Genomic DNA, 19,134 nt, shown 5'->3' with positions numbered 1-19,134 from the left:
CCCCCCCACACACACAAACACACAAACACCCACATCCCGCTTGAAGATCCATTCAACGAATACTCGAGCGTATACGTGCTCTGTTTGCTTGGATTGACTTGTTGCTTATACGCCCAGTGGTATTGCAGGTGGAATTTATAGTCGTTATGCTATTGCATTAGGTCTTTTTTATTTATTACTCATTGTTTTGATTTTTCTTGCTCCAATGAATTCGATAATAATAATCTACATGTGTATACACATTAAATGTGTGATTTTAATAAGAAAATAATGTTTTTCTTTTTAAGAAGAAAACATTTTTTTTGGGCAAAAAGATATTTTAAAACAATTTTTTATATAAAATAATGATAAAACACAATGCTTTTCCGTGAAACATAAAAATCCCCAAAAATGCTAAAAATTAGACCCGTCCTTCATATAAATTAATTTCTTTTTCCAGAACGAAATAACGTAAAAAAACTTTGTGATATTTACTTTGCATTTTAAAATTACAAATAAATTTCTAAACGACAAGTATAGTACATGGCATCGCTTTAGACTTCTTGTTTCACTAGATCTATCCAAAAAGCGTGTAGAGAAGTGATTGACATGATTGTTTGGCCTTTCAAGATGGTTTTCTGAAAACCTTCAAAGTTTACACCCAAATCATTTCGGATACATCTGTTTTTTTTAAGCCAGAGAGTTTTAGGCTGGTATCTTTAAATAACGCCAACATTTGATTTTCTTGCAGTGCCCCAAATTTGTATACCATGAATTGTTGTTAATATTTAGAAGCCAGTACATTTTTCTAGTTTTTTTTTTTAATAATTTTTAATTAGCACGTATATGGTCTTTTCATGAAAGTCTGCGGTCTAACACCATACCAAAATATTTTACTGCAGAGGTATATGGAACGCAGTGTTGCCAGTATTGGGGATTTTTCCCCAAATTGGGGATTTTTCACCAAATTGGGGATATTTTTCGTGAATGGGGACGAAATTTCTGAGTTGGGGACTTGGAGATTTTGTGGGGAATTTCCATAAAATTGGGGATTTATTTCTATAGACAATTTTGTCAAAATTTTATTTCTATATAGAAAATTTTCTCAAAATTTTTTTTTCTTCATAGAAAATTTTCTCAAAATTTTATTTCTATAGGAAATTTTGTTAAAATTTTATTTCTATAGAAAATTTTGTTAAAATGTTATTTCTATAGGAGATTTTGTTAAAATTTTATTTCTATAGAAAATTTTGTTAAAATTTTATTTCTATAGAAAATTTTGTTAAAATTTTATTTCTATAGAATATTTCGTCAACATTTTATTTGTATAGAATATTTTGTCAAAATTTTATCTTATTGAAAATTATCTCAATATTTTATTTCTTTAGAAAATTTTGTCAAAATTTTATTTCATAATTTTCTCAAAATTTTATTTCTATAGGCAATTTTCTCAAATTTTATTCTTGTATAGAAAGTTATCTCAATTTTTTTTTATGTAGAAAATTTTGTCAAAATTTTATTTCCATGGAAAATTTTGTCAATTTATTTCTATGTAGAAAATTTTCTTAAAATTTTATTTCTATATAGAAAATTTTGTCAGAAGATTATTTCTATAGAAAATTTATGAAGTACCTCCTTGTAAAATCTATCAAAACATCAAAAATTCTACCAAACAATAAAAAAATCTACCATATCTGGTAAACTTCTACCAAATTTGGCAACGTGTTTACCACATAATTTTACTAGACAATTTTATTTAGAAATAAATTTTCGTTCATAAATACAAGGTGACTATTTTCATACCTCCAGCATTTGGAAGACGATCACCAGTCTCTAGGTGTTGTGGTTCGAAATCTGATCTTATTGCAGCTTGTTGGATTTGACAAAATTTTAATTTTTAAATTATTACTGATTTTCTACAGCAGAGCCTTTTGCTTTATTTTATGTAAAAAAAAATCTCAAAATTATATTGGTGATTTTTGTGGGGAATTTATGTTTTAATTGGGGATTTTTGGGGACGATAACATCATAATTTGGGGACAAAAGTCAGAAAATTCCTGGCAACACTGAGTTGGTAGAAATGATTGTAACAGGAGGACGTTTCCACGTTTAAAGAAAAATTTTATATGTTGGGATTTTATGCTATTCACCCTTATATTCCATGCATCAAAAAATATTGTTCCTAAGGAAAATCTTTTTCAAAATGTTATTTCTATAGAAAATTTTGTCAACATTTTATTTCTATAGAAAATTTTTTCAAAATTTTGTTTCTATAGAAAGTTTTGTCAAAATTTCTTTTCTGTAGAAAATTTTGTCAAAATTTTCTAACATTCACCCTTATGCTTCAAAAATTATTGTTTCTATAGAAAAATTTTTCAAAATTTTGTTTCTATAGAAAAATTAAATTTTTTTATAGAAAATTTTTTAAAAATTTCATTTCTGTAGAAAATTTTGTCAAAATTTTATTTCTGCAAAATTTTTGTGAAATTTTTATTTCTAAAATTTTGTGAAAATTCTATTTCTATAGCAAATTTTCTCAAAATTTTATTTCTATAACAAATTTTCACAAAATTTTATTTCTTACTGATGGGTATTTATATCATAATTTAATCTATTTAATCTATTAAACGTTGGGCGCACATTGCCTTAAATTTTAAATATAGAGTTTAATTGGCACCAAATGTGAAATTAAAACCTTTTTTGCACACATTAATAAATACGATAACTTATATCGATCCATTTATGGTACCCCCACGATAGAACTACGAATTAGTGGTATTAAAATCAGATTTAGTAATATTACTCAGAGTCGGAGTCGAGGCTGATGAAAAATGCTGCAGTCGGAGGCGAGCAAAATTGGCTCGACTCAACAGGCCTGCATGATGCTAGTATCGTAGTATCATAAGCATACGTGACTAATGTTGTATTATTTGACATCGTCCCAAAGTTCTGTAGAAATGTGATAATATTTTCATAAACTTTTTTTTTATGTGACTTTAAATGTGCACTTAAGTCAAAAGGAACACCGAAACCGAAGTTCTATCGTAATTTCCACCAAACAAGCAATAGGAAATGAGAAAATGAATCATACAACACAAGTATGGTCGGTCCGAATCTTAAATACTGGTTGCTGGTGTCATTTCCGAGTGTTTCAAAACTTTTCTTTTGGTGAAGCCAATATGTGGAACACCGTTTGGACTAGGGTGTCCAAAACCGAAACCCGTTAATCGGATTATATTGGCATTTTCGGTTAACTGCGAAAACCGATATTTCGATCCAATTTTTTGTGGAGACATGCCGAAGATAACATCCAACTGAGTACTTGCAACACCTTTTCACTAAGTGGCACAAAATAATCTTTGACTACACCACTCGACGATTTCCTTCCTTCGAAACGAAGTCAAAGCTTTCTTTGAGAGCAAATAAACCCGAATTTATTAGACGCGTTGTGACGATTGTTCCATTTTTAGTCCGACAAGTATTTTGATTGTCATGTTTCTAAAAACATCAAAGAAAATATTGTTAGCAAAGGGAGCAACTTAACGACAATAATTTTTCTTTCACGCTGGCAGTACAACACGATTTAATTCTTAGTTAGTTTTAAAATGCTCATTATACCCTGCGCCACACTGTGGAAGAGGGTATTATAAGTTAGTTCATGTGTTTACAACATCCAGAAGGAGACGAGAATGACCTATGGTGTATTTGGCAATATTGCTCAGGGCCGACCCCTGAGTCGATCTAGCCATGTCCATCTACCCGTTCGTCTGTCTGTGAACACATTTTGGTAATCAAAGTCTAGGTCGAAATTTCCAATCGATTTCAAATTTAGCATAAGTATGTGTTTTGAGTCAGAATAGAACCCTATTGATTTCGGAAGAAATCGGTTCAGTTTTAGATATAGCTCCCATATATATCTTTCGCCCGATATCTACTAATATGGCTCCAGATGCCAGAATTTCAGTCTAATTCGATTTAAATTTTGCACAAGGAGTGTAGTTGATAGTATCGTAAAGTGTGCCGAATTTGGTTGAAATTGGTTCAGATTTAGATATAGCTCTCATATATATCATTCGCCCGATGTGCATTTATTTGGCCCCAGAAGCCAGAGTTTTACACTAATTTGCTTTAAATTTTGCACAGTGAGCAGAAATAATATTGTAGCTATACATTCGAAATTTGGTTGAAGTCGGTTCAGATTCATAAAAACAGCTCCCATATATATCTTTCACCCGATATGCACTTATTTGGCCCCAGAAGCCAGAGTTTTGCTCTAATTTGCTTTAAATGTGTACAGGAAGTAGAATCAACGTTCTGGATATGCATGTCAATTTTGGTTGAAATCGGTTCAGATTTAGATATACATAGCTCCCTTATATATAATATATCCTTCGCCCGATTTACACTCATATAGCCACGGAGGCCAAAAAAGCGGCGGATTGGAAAAAATTCAAAAATTAACAATTATAATTATAATTAACTTAAATTAATTTAATATTTGTATTGATTTAAAATTGATATAAATCAGTGTAATGGCATTTCTAAGTATTCGTATGTTATTTAAATTCATGTCTTTCAATTTCTACGGGATTTTTCGTTTATTAATTTTCCCCGTTTCATTTGATACCTAATTACAAACAAATTATTCAAAATTTAAAAATTATTATTAAGTTGAACTCTTAAAATATAATTATTAAATTACAGTGTAAAATGAATTTATTCAAACAATAAAAAAAATAAAAAAATGTCTTTCAATTCCTCATTGTATTAAGTATGGAAATTCTAATGCGTTACATGTGGGATTAAGAATTTCACACATCCCCCAAAGGTTTAATCTTACAGAACATATGGCATTGCCATACTACTAAGAATATTTAAAAGGTGTTTGACTTGGCTAATACACAGTAAATTGAAATTTATATGCAATAGAGGGCGCTGCAAAATGAAATGTTTATGGTTTCCTCTTTTACTAAGCGTGTATTTCAATTAATTCACTATTTTTACGCGTTTTTTCTATATTGTATTTAATATAAACATATATTACTTACCTTCACACTTTAGACCTTGTATAAAAAACCCTCCCATAATAGAACCACAATGATCACAGAAAGTTGGAGACATAAAGGTATGTGGTTTAAATCGATGAGGCATATCAATTTTGAAACGTTCCCTTAATAGCTATTGAAAGAAGTGAACGCTATTAATTCATATATTAGCGTGGCAAAGTAGTACTTACGATTGTACTGGCAGAATCAAATACGGAACCTGAGCATTTGCCCAATAGTTTCTCATGGCATCTTTTGTGGACGACAGTCTGACAGGCTGTAAGAGATAGTATAAATTTAAAAACATACAGGCATACAATCAACAAATTGAATTTTTGTAGTAGAAAAGAATTATGATTACAATTACATTTAAACAAATGAAAATTAAATGCACTATTGAAAAAATATTTGTCAGCAGAGAACAGAAATAAGGCTTTTTATGCTTATGACATATTCGGAAACAAATAAAATCGTTGTATAGTTCGGCGAGGCCCGATCTAATCTGATTCAGAAAGTCTGGAAGAAATTAAAGATTGTATCACAAAGAATCTGAGTCTAGTTATAAACAGAATCTTTCAAGGTATAGCTAAATAAAAGGGAGATCCTGTTGGTTGTACATTTAGTCCAGTTTAATGCAACTTTAGGAATAGTAAACAAGTATATACGGCCGGGCCAAATCTTATGTACCCTCCACCATGAATTGCGTAGAAACTTCAACGAAAGACTGTCATCCACAATCGAATTACTTGGGTTGTGGTAATACTTACCGATGGTAAGGTATGTTAAAACTTTTTAACATTGTCTTCTAAATTGTAAGTTAGTCCATACGTGGTATATATTAGAAAAAAAGGTACATATAGGTAAGTCTACAAATAATTACGAATCGATATGGACTTTTGCACGGTACTTAGAGAGCCAGAATTGAAATATGGGGGTCGCTTATGTGGGAGCTATATACAATTATGAACTTGATATGGACAAATTTATTTGTCATTGGGCATCGATTTATCTGAGGGCTATATATAACTATAGACCGATATGGACATAGTTAGGCATGGTTGTTAACGGCCATATACTAGCACAATGTACCAAATTTCAACTGACTCGGATGAAATTTGCTCCTCCAAGAGGCTCCATAACCAAACCTCGAGATCGGTTTATATGGGGGCTAATATGTTTATGGGCCGATACACTACGTACTAAATTTCAATCAGATCGGATGAATTTTGCTTCTCCAAAAGGCACCGGAGGTCAAATCTGCGGATCGGTTTATATGGGGGCTATATATAATTATGGACCGATATGGACCAATTCCTGCTTGGTTGTTAGAGACCATATACTAACATCAAGTACCAAATTTCAATCGAATCGGATGAATCTGGGGGTCGGTTTATATGGGGGCTATATATAATTATGTACCGATTTCGACCAATTTTTGCATGGGTGTTTGAGGCTATATATTAAAACCACGTACCAATTTTCAGCCGGATCGGATGAAATTTGCTTTTCTTAGAGGCTCCTCAAGGCAAATCTGGGGATCGGTTTATATGGGGGCTATATATAATTATGGACCGATATGGATTTTTGTACGGTTATTAGAGACCATATACTAACACCATGTACACAATTTCAGCCGGATCGGATGAAATTTGGTTTTCTTAGAGGCTCCGAAAGCCAAATCTGGGGATCGGTTTATATGGGGGTTATATATAATTATGGGCCGATATGGACCAATTTTTGCATAGTTGTTAGATACCATATACTTACACCACGTACTAAATTTCAGCCGGATCGGATGAAAGAAGCTTCTCTTAGAGGCTCCGCAAGCCAAATCTGGGGGTCGATTTTATGGTCCGATATGGCCCATTTGCAATACCATCCGACCTACATCAATAGCAACTACTACTGCCAAGTTTCAAGTCGATAGCTTGTTTTGTTCGGAAGTTAGCGTGATTTCAACAGACGGACGGATGGACATGCTTAGATCGCCACTAAATTTCACCACGACCCAGAATATATATACTTTATGGGGTCTTAGAGCAATATTTCGATGTGTTACAAACGGAATGACAAAGTTAATATACCCCCATCCTATGGTGGAAGGTAGAAAAAATGACTAGGGAACTACCATAAGAGAGAAGGCCGGTAGTCAAGAGTGAGTTTGGAATCGTAACTGGGCACTTAGAATCGATGGCATACGTTGATGTATGTAGGATGTGTTGTAATGATAGGCAGTGTGTTGGAGTCAAAGGCACCCACTTACCCTAATGCAACTCAACTGCGTTAATTGCAGCACCACCATCTCTTAGACATTTTTATTGGGCTTGCGATAAAAAACATAACTTTTGAGTACGTTACTGGCTTTAAACGAAGACATTATTGCCTCTTATGTTGTGACGGTATATACTCACGGCCTTTGAATATTTTTCTAGTTTTCTTTCATTTAAATTCCTTGCTAGAACCTATGAGTTTTACTGTTTTTGCGAAATATTTTAGCTTTCTCTGTTGAATTATATTTTTTTTGTTTGCCTATTTTATTTTGGTGGAGTTATCCCACTTTAACACCGACCAATTCAAAACGCGTGAGAAGCTATGTATTATACGGCAACTGTTTTCTCAATGGGCTGATTGATAGAGGAAGGTGATAGAGGGGATAGACGAATACTCATTTATGAATGAGAAGGTTCTATGAATGAGAGATTTTTATGAATGAGAAGTACCGTTTTCGGAGTGAGATACATGACTGTCCTATTAGGCTTTGATCAAATAAAATTTCAATGGACACATTCATTCTAAACCAGTTATTATCGAGAGCAGATCATTTGATACGGTGCTAATTTTGTTAATTTGTTATTGCATAAGATTTAAAAACTGTATTCTAAAATTCAGCAAAGTTTCAATATTTAATTTCAATTAAAACATTTTACACACATTGCCCCGAAATCGAAAAAGCTTTGGGAAACCCTCTTATTGAAACTCCCTGTGATTAGTACCATGCGGATCGGATTCCCATAAAACCATTTTTGGACCCCGAGAATGATCCTGAAGTGTAGTTTTATTTGGAAAATGCCGTAATTTGTACTCCTAACAATATTTACAAGGTCCATTTAATCTGCTATTTCGATACCCGTGAATATTAAGCTTTGTGATTACCTAGGTGGTATAAGTGAAAGAATTTTCAATTCGCAATATTTCACACAAAATCATAAATCAAAATTTATTACATGATCAGAATTCTAATACTCCCAGCTCTGGGTCAAAAGCTAATTTTTCCAACAAATTATGAATGAATAATCACTCAGCTTCATTCATTGATATTTTTGATGTTCTCGATTAAACTTGTTTTCTCCTCATGGAGTGTTAACTTTCATTACTCTATTTTACTCACTTTAATTGTTGTTGTTGGGACAGACAAACATGTTAGCTTTGATCAATGTATGATGTTTTTTTTTACATTCTTCCCTCTACATTTATCAGAGATATATGTCTGTCCCATAATTTGTTGACAGAGTGAGTGTGTACAAACAAAATTAATTTCATAAATGTATATATGTATATTTGTAAGTCAATATTTTCTGTTATTAACATTTCGTTTAAATTTTGTATTAGACTTAACATTCATATTTAATTCACGGTATACATAAATATTTCCCATACACCAAGGCGACAATCTGCAGAGGCCTCAGCATTTTTAAGCAGCTTATGGATGTATCTGTAACAGTAAGTTTGTTTCTTATTTTCTATTTTATATTCCTTTTGATAATTGATTACTTAACATAAATTATTTTGCATTTGGTTTATTAAAAAGAAAGATAATTATACTATTCGCTCTATGCCTAATGAATGAAATTGTTGTATTAGAATAAATATTTTTAAATTTAAAATGGAATAATTCTTTTAGTAAGTTAACAGAGAGCCAAAACTAAGGTATCATATGGGTATGGGGTCCTCAGTAAAATTTTAAGCGGTGTCTTGAGGACAACGGCTGGAGTGGGCACAGATCTATTAACATCTACAGGTCCAAATCAGGTGAATGAAGATTTTTAAAGAAAATTAGTTTCAGTTTGTCCGATATAATGTCCGTCCGGTATATATTTATTTTTATACAAGTTTTATATATAATTATGGCACGTTCGAGTTTTGTTTTGGTACAGTTCGAAAAATAAAGGACAAGAACCCAACCCTTCCGGCGAGTTATAGCCTATGTTAGAACGTGCCGTCCTTTTTGGTTTCGACGTAATTAAATCCATTTCGACACTTCAGTAAATACCATTACAATGTATACAATTAGAATAAAATTCTGTACTGACAATTTTGGGTAGCAAAGTAGTGCCCAGCATTCAACAATATATAAATCCGTCCCGAGATGTGGTAATATATAACTAAGGAGTTGGATCTGACGGGACTGGTCAAGGACTAGAGATAAGTGGGTGAATTCGTAAGGGTAAGATAAGAGGATGAGACAACTAATGACATAGCTGCATTTCAACTGCCGTCAGTCGGGGAAACTTGGACCCTTTTAGCTAATCTAACTTAGCCTAGGCACTTTCAGTTTTTCCATTAACCCATCCAATTTTTAGATTGTCCAGGTATCTTGCATCATGAAAGCAACACGTCTACGAATTTCTACCTTATTCAAGGATTAGTTATTATATACTAAGCCTTGAATAAGGTCGCTTATTTAATCTAATGCAGCCTCTCTCTCTTAAGTTTATCGAATAGGCAATAAGTTGATACCGCCTTATTATGACGCGAACACCTTCTGGATTAATCTCTATGTTACTTCTCGCCTATCCGCAATAGTAGATTCATCAGGTCGGACAGACTTTAAAGGTTCAAACCTGCTTATATCACAATGGACTGGATAGTCTAAGTGAGCCTGAAACTTAACCGGGCTGCCACTTTAACCTAAACCTTCTCCAATGTATTTTGGAAATAAAATTTTGACAAAATTTTCTATAGAAATAAAATTTTTACAAAATTTTCTATAGAAATGCAATTTTGACAAAATTTTCTATAGAAATAAAATTTTGGCAAAATTTTCTATATAAATGACATTTTGACAAAGTTTTCTATAAAAATAAAATTTTGACAAAATTTCTATAGAAATTAAATTTTTACAAAATTTTCTATAGAAATGCAATTTTGACAAAATTTTCTATAGAAATAAAATTTTGGCAAAATTTTCTATATAAATGACATTTTGACAAAGTTTTCTATAAAAACAAAATTTTGACCAAATTTTCTATAGAAATAAAATGTTGACAAAATTTTCAATAGAAATAAAATGTGGGCAAAATTTTCTGTAGAAATAAAATTTTGACAAAATTTTCTATAGAAATAAAATGTTGACAAAATTTTCTATAGAAATAAAACTCTGGCAAAATTTTCTATAGAAATAAAATGTTAACGAAACTTTCTATAGAAATAAAATTTTGACAAAATTTTCTATAGAAATAAAACTCTGGCAAAATTTTCTATAGAAATAAAATCTTGACATCATTTTCGCTGTTGATTAAGCTAAAATTTTGGCAAAATTTTTAATAGAAATAAAATTTTGACCAAATATTCTATAGAAATAAAATTTTGGCAAAATTTTCTATATAAAAGACATTTTGACAATGTTTTCTATAGAAATAAAATTTTGACAAAATTTTCTATAGGAATAAAATTTTGTCAAAATTGTCTATAGGAATAAAATATTGACAAAATTTACTATAGAAATAAATTGTTGGCAATATTTTCTATAGAAATAACATTTTGGCAAAATTGTCTATTGGAATAAAATTTTGACAAAATTGTCTATAGAAATAATATGCTGATAAAATTTACTATAGAAATAAATTGTTGGCAAGATTTTCTATAGAAATAAAATTTTGACAACATTTTCTATAGAAATAAAATTTTGGCAAAATTTTCTATATAAATGACATTTTGATTATAGAAATAAAATTTTGACAAAATTTTCTATAGAAATGGGAGCCACCGTGGTGCAATGGCTAGCATGCCCGCCTTGCATACACAAGGTCGTGGGTTCGATTCCTGCTTCGACCGAACACCAAAAAGTTTTTCATCGGTGGATTATCCCACCTCAGTAATGCTGGTGACATTTCTGAGGGTTTCAAAGCTTCTCTAAGTGATTTCACTGCAATGTGGAACGCCGTTCGGACTCGGCTATAAAAAGGAGGTCCCTTGTCATTGAACTTAACATGGAATCGGGCAGCACTCAGTAATAAAAGAGAAGTTCACCAATGTGGTATCACAATGGACTGAATAGTCTAAGTGAGCCTGATACATCGGGCTGCCACATAACCTAACCTTACCTTCTATAGAAATGAAATGTTGACAAAATTTTCAATAGAAATAAAATATTGCAAAATTTTCTGTAGAAATAAAATTTTGACAAAATTTTCTATAGAAATAAAATTTTGACAAATTTTTCTATAGAAATAAAACTTTGGCAAAATTTTCTATAGAAATAAAATCTTGACAACATTTTCGCTGTTGATTAAGTTACCCTTTTAGAGACATCACCAGGCTTCCTTTGGTAACTGAGATGAACGATCCGTTATCCCTTTTAGATGTTTCTTGAGTCCATTTTAAGGAGTTGCTTTATTTGGGATAAGCGATAAGGCGTTTCTTGAGGGTCTACCAACTGTTACTATTGCTTCATTTGGGAAAAGCTCAATTTGCAAAGGTGGCGTCGTCGTTTGTTGACCAGTCTGCAGTTTGACTTATATAGAAAGAAATTAGGCTCTGCAATTGTAGTCCATTAAATGGCGTCGGTTTTTTCCGCTTTGTTGCTAGTTGTATCTCTACACAGATAATTACCTGGGACCTATACTCAAACTAAAGAAACCACAGATGAAGAAAAACATATTTTTCCCACTTAACGGTGAAATGATTATAACATGACGGTATATTTATGAACTGAAATGGCGGAGACCCGAATTTAGAGTAGATGAATACAATGATACTTACTTATACATTGATAACCCTGCTTGCCGAAACCCCACAAAAACAAATTACAAAAGGCACAAAAGGTAGGTTGACGAAAAAATTTCGCTACAAAACGATGACCATTGCTCTCATGTGTTCTGAAATTAAAAAGAAAAATCATATAAGACTTCTCATAAATATTAAAAAAAAAATAAATCAAGAATACTTTTGATGCTTAATGGCTCCACGACGATTTGTTATACTTCGTGGTCTAGTAGGACGATCCACAAATCCCGACGCTTTCTCCGGATAGGAACGATGTGGCGAATAAGAGTCTTCTTTTGAACGTTGGTGGGGTAAGTCATAACTTGAATATCGACTATGCTGTGGATGTTGATGATGCATCAAGGATGAATTGCTGTTGTAAAGATCACTGTAATATCCACTGCTACGATCGGCAATGCTTGAAGTAACATCTCTACTTTCTCTTTCACGATCGCGATCCCTATCTCTGTCACGATCTCTAAAACGTATACCACCACTTGAAGTGCTGTTACTGCTACCAATGGCTAAGGCTGCAGCAGAACTACTTCCACTACCTCCTGGGAAATTGGATGGTTTATAGCGATTCTAAAAATAGTGAAACATACCAAATAATTTAAAAAGTGTATATTTACTTTACTTCTCTATTTTTTTGTTGCATCTAAATAAACAAAAAAAAAACATTTTTTCCTACAAGCAAATGAAGAATGCATTAATATGCCCTAAAATGTACTATTGAAGATACAAAGTTTTATCCTCATATTGAAAAAAATAATGTAAACTTTAAATTTATTTTTAAAAACAAAATTCCTTCGATAAACTGCCAGGAAATTATTTTGAATATGGACACAAAAATGCAAAAAGAGAATTGCAAGTCTTCAAAACGATTTACCAAACTTGAAACCTACAAAATATTTGGAAAAAATTATGAATAAATAATAGGAAATATTATATCCCATGCAGAAAACACTATAAGTATACAACAACGTTAATGCCAATCTTGATATAGACCGGTAGCATCTACATATATTTTTATCGTTATCACAAAGTTCTGATTTCTATAGGAAATTTTGTAAAATCTCATTCCTATAGGAAATTTTGTCAAAATTTTATTTCTATAGGAACTTTTGCCAACATTTTATTTCTATAGGAAATTTTTTCAAAATTTTATTTCTATAGGAGACTCCGTCAAAATTCAATTTTTTATAGGATATTTTGTCGAAATATCATTTTAATAAAAAATTCTGTAAACTTTCGTAAATTTTTCTAAACATTTCATTTCTATAGGAAATTTTGCCACAATTTCATTTAATTTCTATAGGAAATTTTTTCAAATTTAATTTTTATAAGAAATTCTGTAAAAATTTCATTTATATAGGAAATTTTGTCAACATTTAATTTCTATGGAAAATTTTATCAAAATTCGTTTTATAGGAAATTTTGTCAAATTTCATTTTTATAAGAAATTCCTTAAAAATTTAATTTCTATAAAAAAATTTTTAAAAATTTTATTTCTATAGGAATTTTGGTCAAATTTTAATTTCTATAAGAAATTTTGTAAAAATTTCATATTTATAGAAAATGTTGTCAAAATTTAATTTAATTTTTATAGGAAATTTTGTCAAAATTTCATTTCTATAGGTAATTTTGTCAAGGTTAGATTAGGTTAGGTTAGGTGGCAGCCCAATGTATCAGGCTCACTTAGACCATTGTGATACCACATTGGTGAACTTCTCTCTGCCCGATTCCATGTTAAGCTCAGTGACAAGGTACCTCCTTTTTTTATTGACGAGTCCGAACGGCGTTCCACATTGCAGTGAAACCACTTAGAGAAGCTTTGAAATATCCCACCACCACCTGATGTGGGATAATCCACCGCTGAAAAACTTTTTGGTGTTCGGTCGAAGCTGGAATCGAACCCACGACCTTGTGTATGCAAGGCGGGCATTCTAACCAAAAATTTCAATTCTATAGAAAATTTTGTCAAAATTTCAATTCTATAGGAAATTTTGTCAAAATTGCCTTTTAAAAAAAAATTTTTATCAAAATCTCATTTAAATAGAAAACTTTATCAAAATGTCATTTCTATAGGAAACTTGTCAAAATTTCATTTCTAAAGGAAATTTTGTAAAAATTTCATTTCTAAAGGAAATTTTGTCAAAATTCATTTCTATAGGAAATTTTGTCAAATTTCATTTCTATAGGAAACTTTGACAAATTTAAACTTTGAAATTTTCTCAAAATTTCATTTCCATAAGAAATTTTGTCAAAATTCCATTTCAATAGGAAATTTTATCAAAATTTAATTTCTATAGGAATTTTATCAAAATTTAATTTCTATAGGAAATTTTGTCAAAATTTTATTTCTATATATTTTAAGACGCTATAATTTGCGTTGGGAAATGATCGTTTATCATTTCCCAATCGACTAAACTGCATTTTATATCGAAAATGAAATCACGCGTCCTCATTTTGACGAAGGATACCTGTCTAGGGTTAAAGAACGTACTCCCCTTTATCAGGACGTTTGGTTGGATGCTTTATGCAACTTTAAAGAAGATGAATAAATTAAAGTTGTTTATCAACTTTAAAGAAGAGCAGCACACGAAGAAAAAAATGAGAAAATAACCTCTAGGATTCACAATGTCTAAGTGGTCATCAATGCGTTTCAAGAATTCCAGTCATCCTCTACAGTACTCTACACCAATGATTTAAGAATCTGAACCCTAAATGCTACAATGAAGGTCCTGTATATGAGTGGGCGATGTGTATAAAAAGCTTATGGCGCTAAATTTCGAGCTCTACAATCGATACGATGAATGAACGTTGAATTGGATAAACACCATGAAATTCGTTCTTCCATTCGAAGAAAGTTTTTTGAATCGGATAAATAAAATTATTTATTTTTTGTTCGGGTCAGACTCGAACTTTATTTATTTTAAAAGAAATCGGTTAAGTTTAAGTTATAAATCGTACTATATCTATATATAAATTACGATATGAACACAGAGACCAATATTTTCCATCTGTCAGTGTCTATGTTGTAATCATACTACAGCCATCAATAATGGCGCTATCGTTTTGATAAAGGGTGATACGGTCAAAATTTGGTCAAGGGAAAACGCGTGTAAATCGGTGAAATCGTTTATTTAAAAAATCAAATTAAATTTCTCTTTCAAGTTCAATTAGTATAAAATTCAGGAAAAATATTCAGTTAGGCTTTAGATTTTCCAAATCCGAATTGCCGGGCCTCACGCTTGACACCTGCCATCAGATTTTGTACAGCCACCTTGTCCACCTTCTTCGCCGCAGAAAGCCATGGAGTGTTACGCCGTTGTTGGCGGCGTACCACTCCATGGCATTTTTACCGTAATGGCAAGATGCCAAATCCGGCCAAAACAGTACGGAACAACCGTGTTTCTTCAGAAAAGGCAGCAGACGTTTATTCAAACACTCTTTCACGTAAATTTCTTAGTTGACAGTCCCGGAAGCTATGAAAATGCTGCTTTTCAAGCCACAGGTACAGATGGCTTGCCAAACCAGATATTTCTTTGCGAACTTTGACAGTTTTATGTGCTTGAAAATATCTGATACCTTTCCCCTTCCTTTTGCCGTATAAAACTCTTGTCCCGGAAGCTGCTTGTAGTCGACTTTGACGTAGGTTTCGTCGTCCATTACCACGCAGTCAAACTTCGTCAGCATCGTCGTGTACAGCCTCCGGGATCGCGCTTTGGTCGTCGTATTTTGTTTATCATCGCGACTTGGAGTCACTACCTTCTTGTAAGTCGATAGTCCGGCTCGTTTTTTGGCTCGATGCACGGTTGTAGACGATACACCCAGCTTATTTGCGGCATCTCGGAGAGAGGTTAAGGTTTCGCTTGAAACTACCGGCAACTCTCTTTGTCGTCTCAGCGGCTTCCGGTTTTCGATTTCCCCCCGATCCAGACTTCCTGGCTGTCGACAAACGTTCCCCAAACACTTTAATTACATTTTAACGGTTGATTTGGCAACTTTTAGCGATTTTGCCAGCTTTGCGTGCGAGTAGCTCGGATTTTCGCGATGCACGAGCAAAATTTTGATACGCTGCTCTTCTTGCTTGGACGGCATTTTGACAACTGAAGAGTGAATTCCAAAATCAAAATAGAAGCAACATTCTACACACGCACACACCTTCAAAATGAGGGGTGTTAAGGTTTTTTAAATGCAAAATTGAAAGAAATACGTGAGGTTTATATTGACCAAATTTTGACCGTATCACCCTTTATGGCTTCAAAAGCCAGAGTTTTGCCCTGATTTGATTGAAATTTTGCACAAGGAGTACGTTTAATAGTATCGTTAATTGTGCCAAATTTAGTTGAAATCGGTTCAGATTTAGATATAGCTCCCATATATATCTTTCGTCCGAACTGAACTTGAAACTTTGCACAGGGAGTAGAATTAAGGTTCTGCATATGTGTGTTTATTATGGTTGAAATCGGTTCAGATTTTGATATAGCTCCCATATGTATCTTTCGCCCGATTTTCCGTCATATGACCACAGAGGTCAAAGTTGTAATCCGATTTACGTGAAATTTTGCACAGGGAGTAGATTCAACATAGTATTGGTGCATGTTTTGGTATTGACACCCACCCCCTCCCCCCCTGAGATCGTAGGATTTAAATTTTTATAAGTTCCGACTGAAATTACAAATCTGGAAGTGGTTTAGGTCAATATATACAGGGGTTCACCTATAGAGTATTTAAGTCTCTACTTAAATTTCAAAAATGAAAAACCCAACTCTTCAAAGCTCTCTAAGAAAACAAACCCTTTGTACACGTTATTTTTTGACGGCCAGTGTAGATGCTTCGAAAATGGGGTAAATAGATTCATGTTTTGGTACAGCCCAAATATAGGCCCGATTGATTTCTTGAGTACCTCAATTTTTACCCGATTTTCCTCAAACTGGAAATATAGAGATTTTCTAGATTCTCATACAGGTTACCGAACAGATGTACCAAATATGAGGTGTAACGTTGGATTCAATGACTACTTTTCCAATAGATTGATTTCTTAAGTTTGTGGACTAAGTACTAAGTACGTATAACCATCTGCCTACAGTGATGTTATACAAATAACAAAGCCATATAAATAAAGCAGCCCAAAGTGGCCCAGTATGCAATAACTCAATCTGTGAGATACTCTCTGTGTGTACCTAAGTGCGTATGGGAAATGAAAAATATTTTGTGTATTTCTTTTTTCTCATCACTTCTATACAGTTCAATGTTCACTTACATCGTATGCATATTGTTGCTGTTGTTGTTGTTGACTCCGCGATGTTCGCGGACGTTGACTGCTAGAGCTGCCACCATTTGATTTTTGTTTGCGCACTTGGGCGCGTGTAAACATCATCTCTCAGCCGTTTTTGTTGTATTCGTTGAAGATCTCACGTTTGAGTAGAATTTCTATAAGGCTCAATAGAGAATCTCTATCGAGAGATGTATTCTCCCCACTTTTACGAATGAATTTGTTTTGATATTTATTGCATTTTTGTTGTTTTTGTTTGGATTTTTGTTATTCTGTTTTTATTTGGTGGTGGTTGGGCCTTTGTATTTATTCTTGTCAACAATTTTTGCTCTTTGGCATTGATCCGTTTTTCATAGTCGTATAGCAAACACGATATTGGTCTTTTGCTTAAGGTCCATGTAGTAGACCGGTGTTTGTCAATGCTCTGTGTATTGAATCAGTTGAGTGCAAGAGCACATTTCCTTCATTGTGAGTGTGTTTGAGAGCAATTTAATGAGAGTCTGGACGTATATTGATTATTTTGTTTACTTTCGAGGATTTTGTTAATTTATGATTTTTTTGATTTGCTGTGATTTTGCATTTAATAACACAAAAATATTGTTTTTTTTTGTCCGGTTTATTTTGTCAGCTGTTTAGCTTAGCTGTCATTTTCAAAAAATCTCACATAAATCACACCATTTATTTAGATCATTTAAATTGTATACGGGAATAACAAATGGACCTGGAACAAAAGATAAACAATAAATTATTTAATGAATTTAATTTAACAGTATTGTGTTTGTTTAAAGAAAATATTTTGTTTAGCTGCATAGTGTAGTAAGACAATCGATATTACACTTCTAGGTTTGAGAAACATTAGCGAAGGTTGTTATCTTACCATTTTGAAAACAATTTTCACAGATAAAAACTAACAAATTTCACATGTAAAATATTTTTATTTAACCCTTTCACTACCGAAATAAACCTAATGATAAAAACTTTTATTTTTCTTCTATTTTTACTTGTACTAACAGCATGTAGAATAAAAATTGTCATTTTGAAAACGTACTTCAATTACTTCAAGACCTATATGAGCTTGTTCTGAAAATTTTATTCTTGAATTGTGACAAAATGGCTTTACGAAAATAAACGCCTATAATTTTGTTCAAAGTGTGAGAAAAAATACAAAAAAAAAGTATCAGCTATAGTTTTTATATAAAACTCCATTTACTAGGAACATACAGTACAAAAATTGTCTCAAATTTTCGTATATGTACCCTGCTCCACACTGTGGAACAGGGTATTATAAGTTAGTGCATATGTTTGCAACACCCAGAAGGAGACGAGATAGACACATGGTGTCTTTGGCAAAAATGATAAGGGTGGGCTCCTGAGTCGATATAGCGATGTCCGTCTGTCCGTCTGTCCGTCTGTCCGTCTGTCCGTGACCACATTTTTGTAATCAAAGTCTAGGTCGCAGTTTTAGTCAAATCGACTTCAAATTTGGCACAAGTATGTGTTTTGGCTCAGAATAGATCCCTATTGATTTTGGAAGAAATCGGTTCTGATTTAGATATAGCTCCCATATATATATTTCGCCCGATATGGACTTATATAGCCCCAGAAGCCAGAGTTTTACCCTAATTTACTTAAAACTTTGCACAAGAAGAACAATTAGTACTATAGTCAAGTGTGCCAAATTTTTATTGAAATCGGTTCAGATTTAGATATAGCTCCCATATATATCTTTCGCCCGATATGGACTAATACGGTCCCAGAAGCCAGAGTTTTACCCCAATTTGGTTGAAATTTTGCAGAGGGAGTAGAATTATCATTGTACACCCAGAGAAGGAATATGATCACCTC

General features: G+C 32.7%; 1 protein-coding gene across 1 annotated transcript in view; it reads right to left on the bottom strand.

Annotated features, from left to right (window-relative positions):
- Positions 1-17,809, bottom strand: part of Pkcdelta (Protein kinase C delta) — a 134,194-nt gene extending 116,385 nt beyond the window's left edge. Inside the window, exons 1-5 of the mRNA XM_075302309.1 lie at positions 17,278-17,809; positions 12,190-12,593; positions 12,006-12,121; positions 5,216-5,301; positions 5,028-5,157 (exon numbers count right to left, since the gene is read on the bottom strand). Of these exons, the coding sequence (XP_075158424.1) occupies positions 5,028-5,157; positions 5,216-5,301; positions 12,006-12,121; positions 12,190-12,593; positions 17,278-17,394 (853 nt within the window). The 5' untranslated portion in view covers positions 17,395-17,809. The remainder of the gene's footprint in view (positions 1-5,027; positions 5,158-5,215; positions 5,302-12,005; positions 12,122-12,189; positions 12,594-17,277) is intronic.
- Between the last annotated feature and the right edge of the window lie 1,325 nt (positions 17,810-19,134).

The sequence above is a fragment of the Haematobia irritans genome, chromosome 3 (assembly GCF_050003625.1).
Source record: "Haematobia irritans isolate KBUSLIRL chromosome 3, ASM5000362v1, whole genome shotgun sequence".
Lineage (NCBI taxonomy): Eukaryota > Metazoa > Arthropoda > Insecta > Diptera > Muscidae > Haematobia > Haematobia irritans.
Note: the sequence above shows the minus strand (reverse complement) of the source record. Positions and strands in the feature narration are given on the sequence as shown.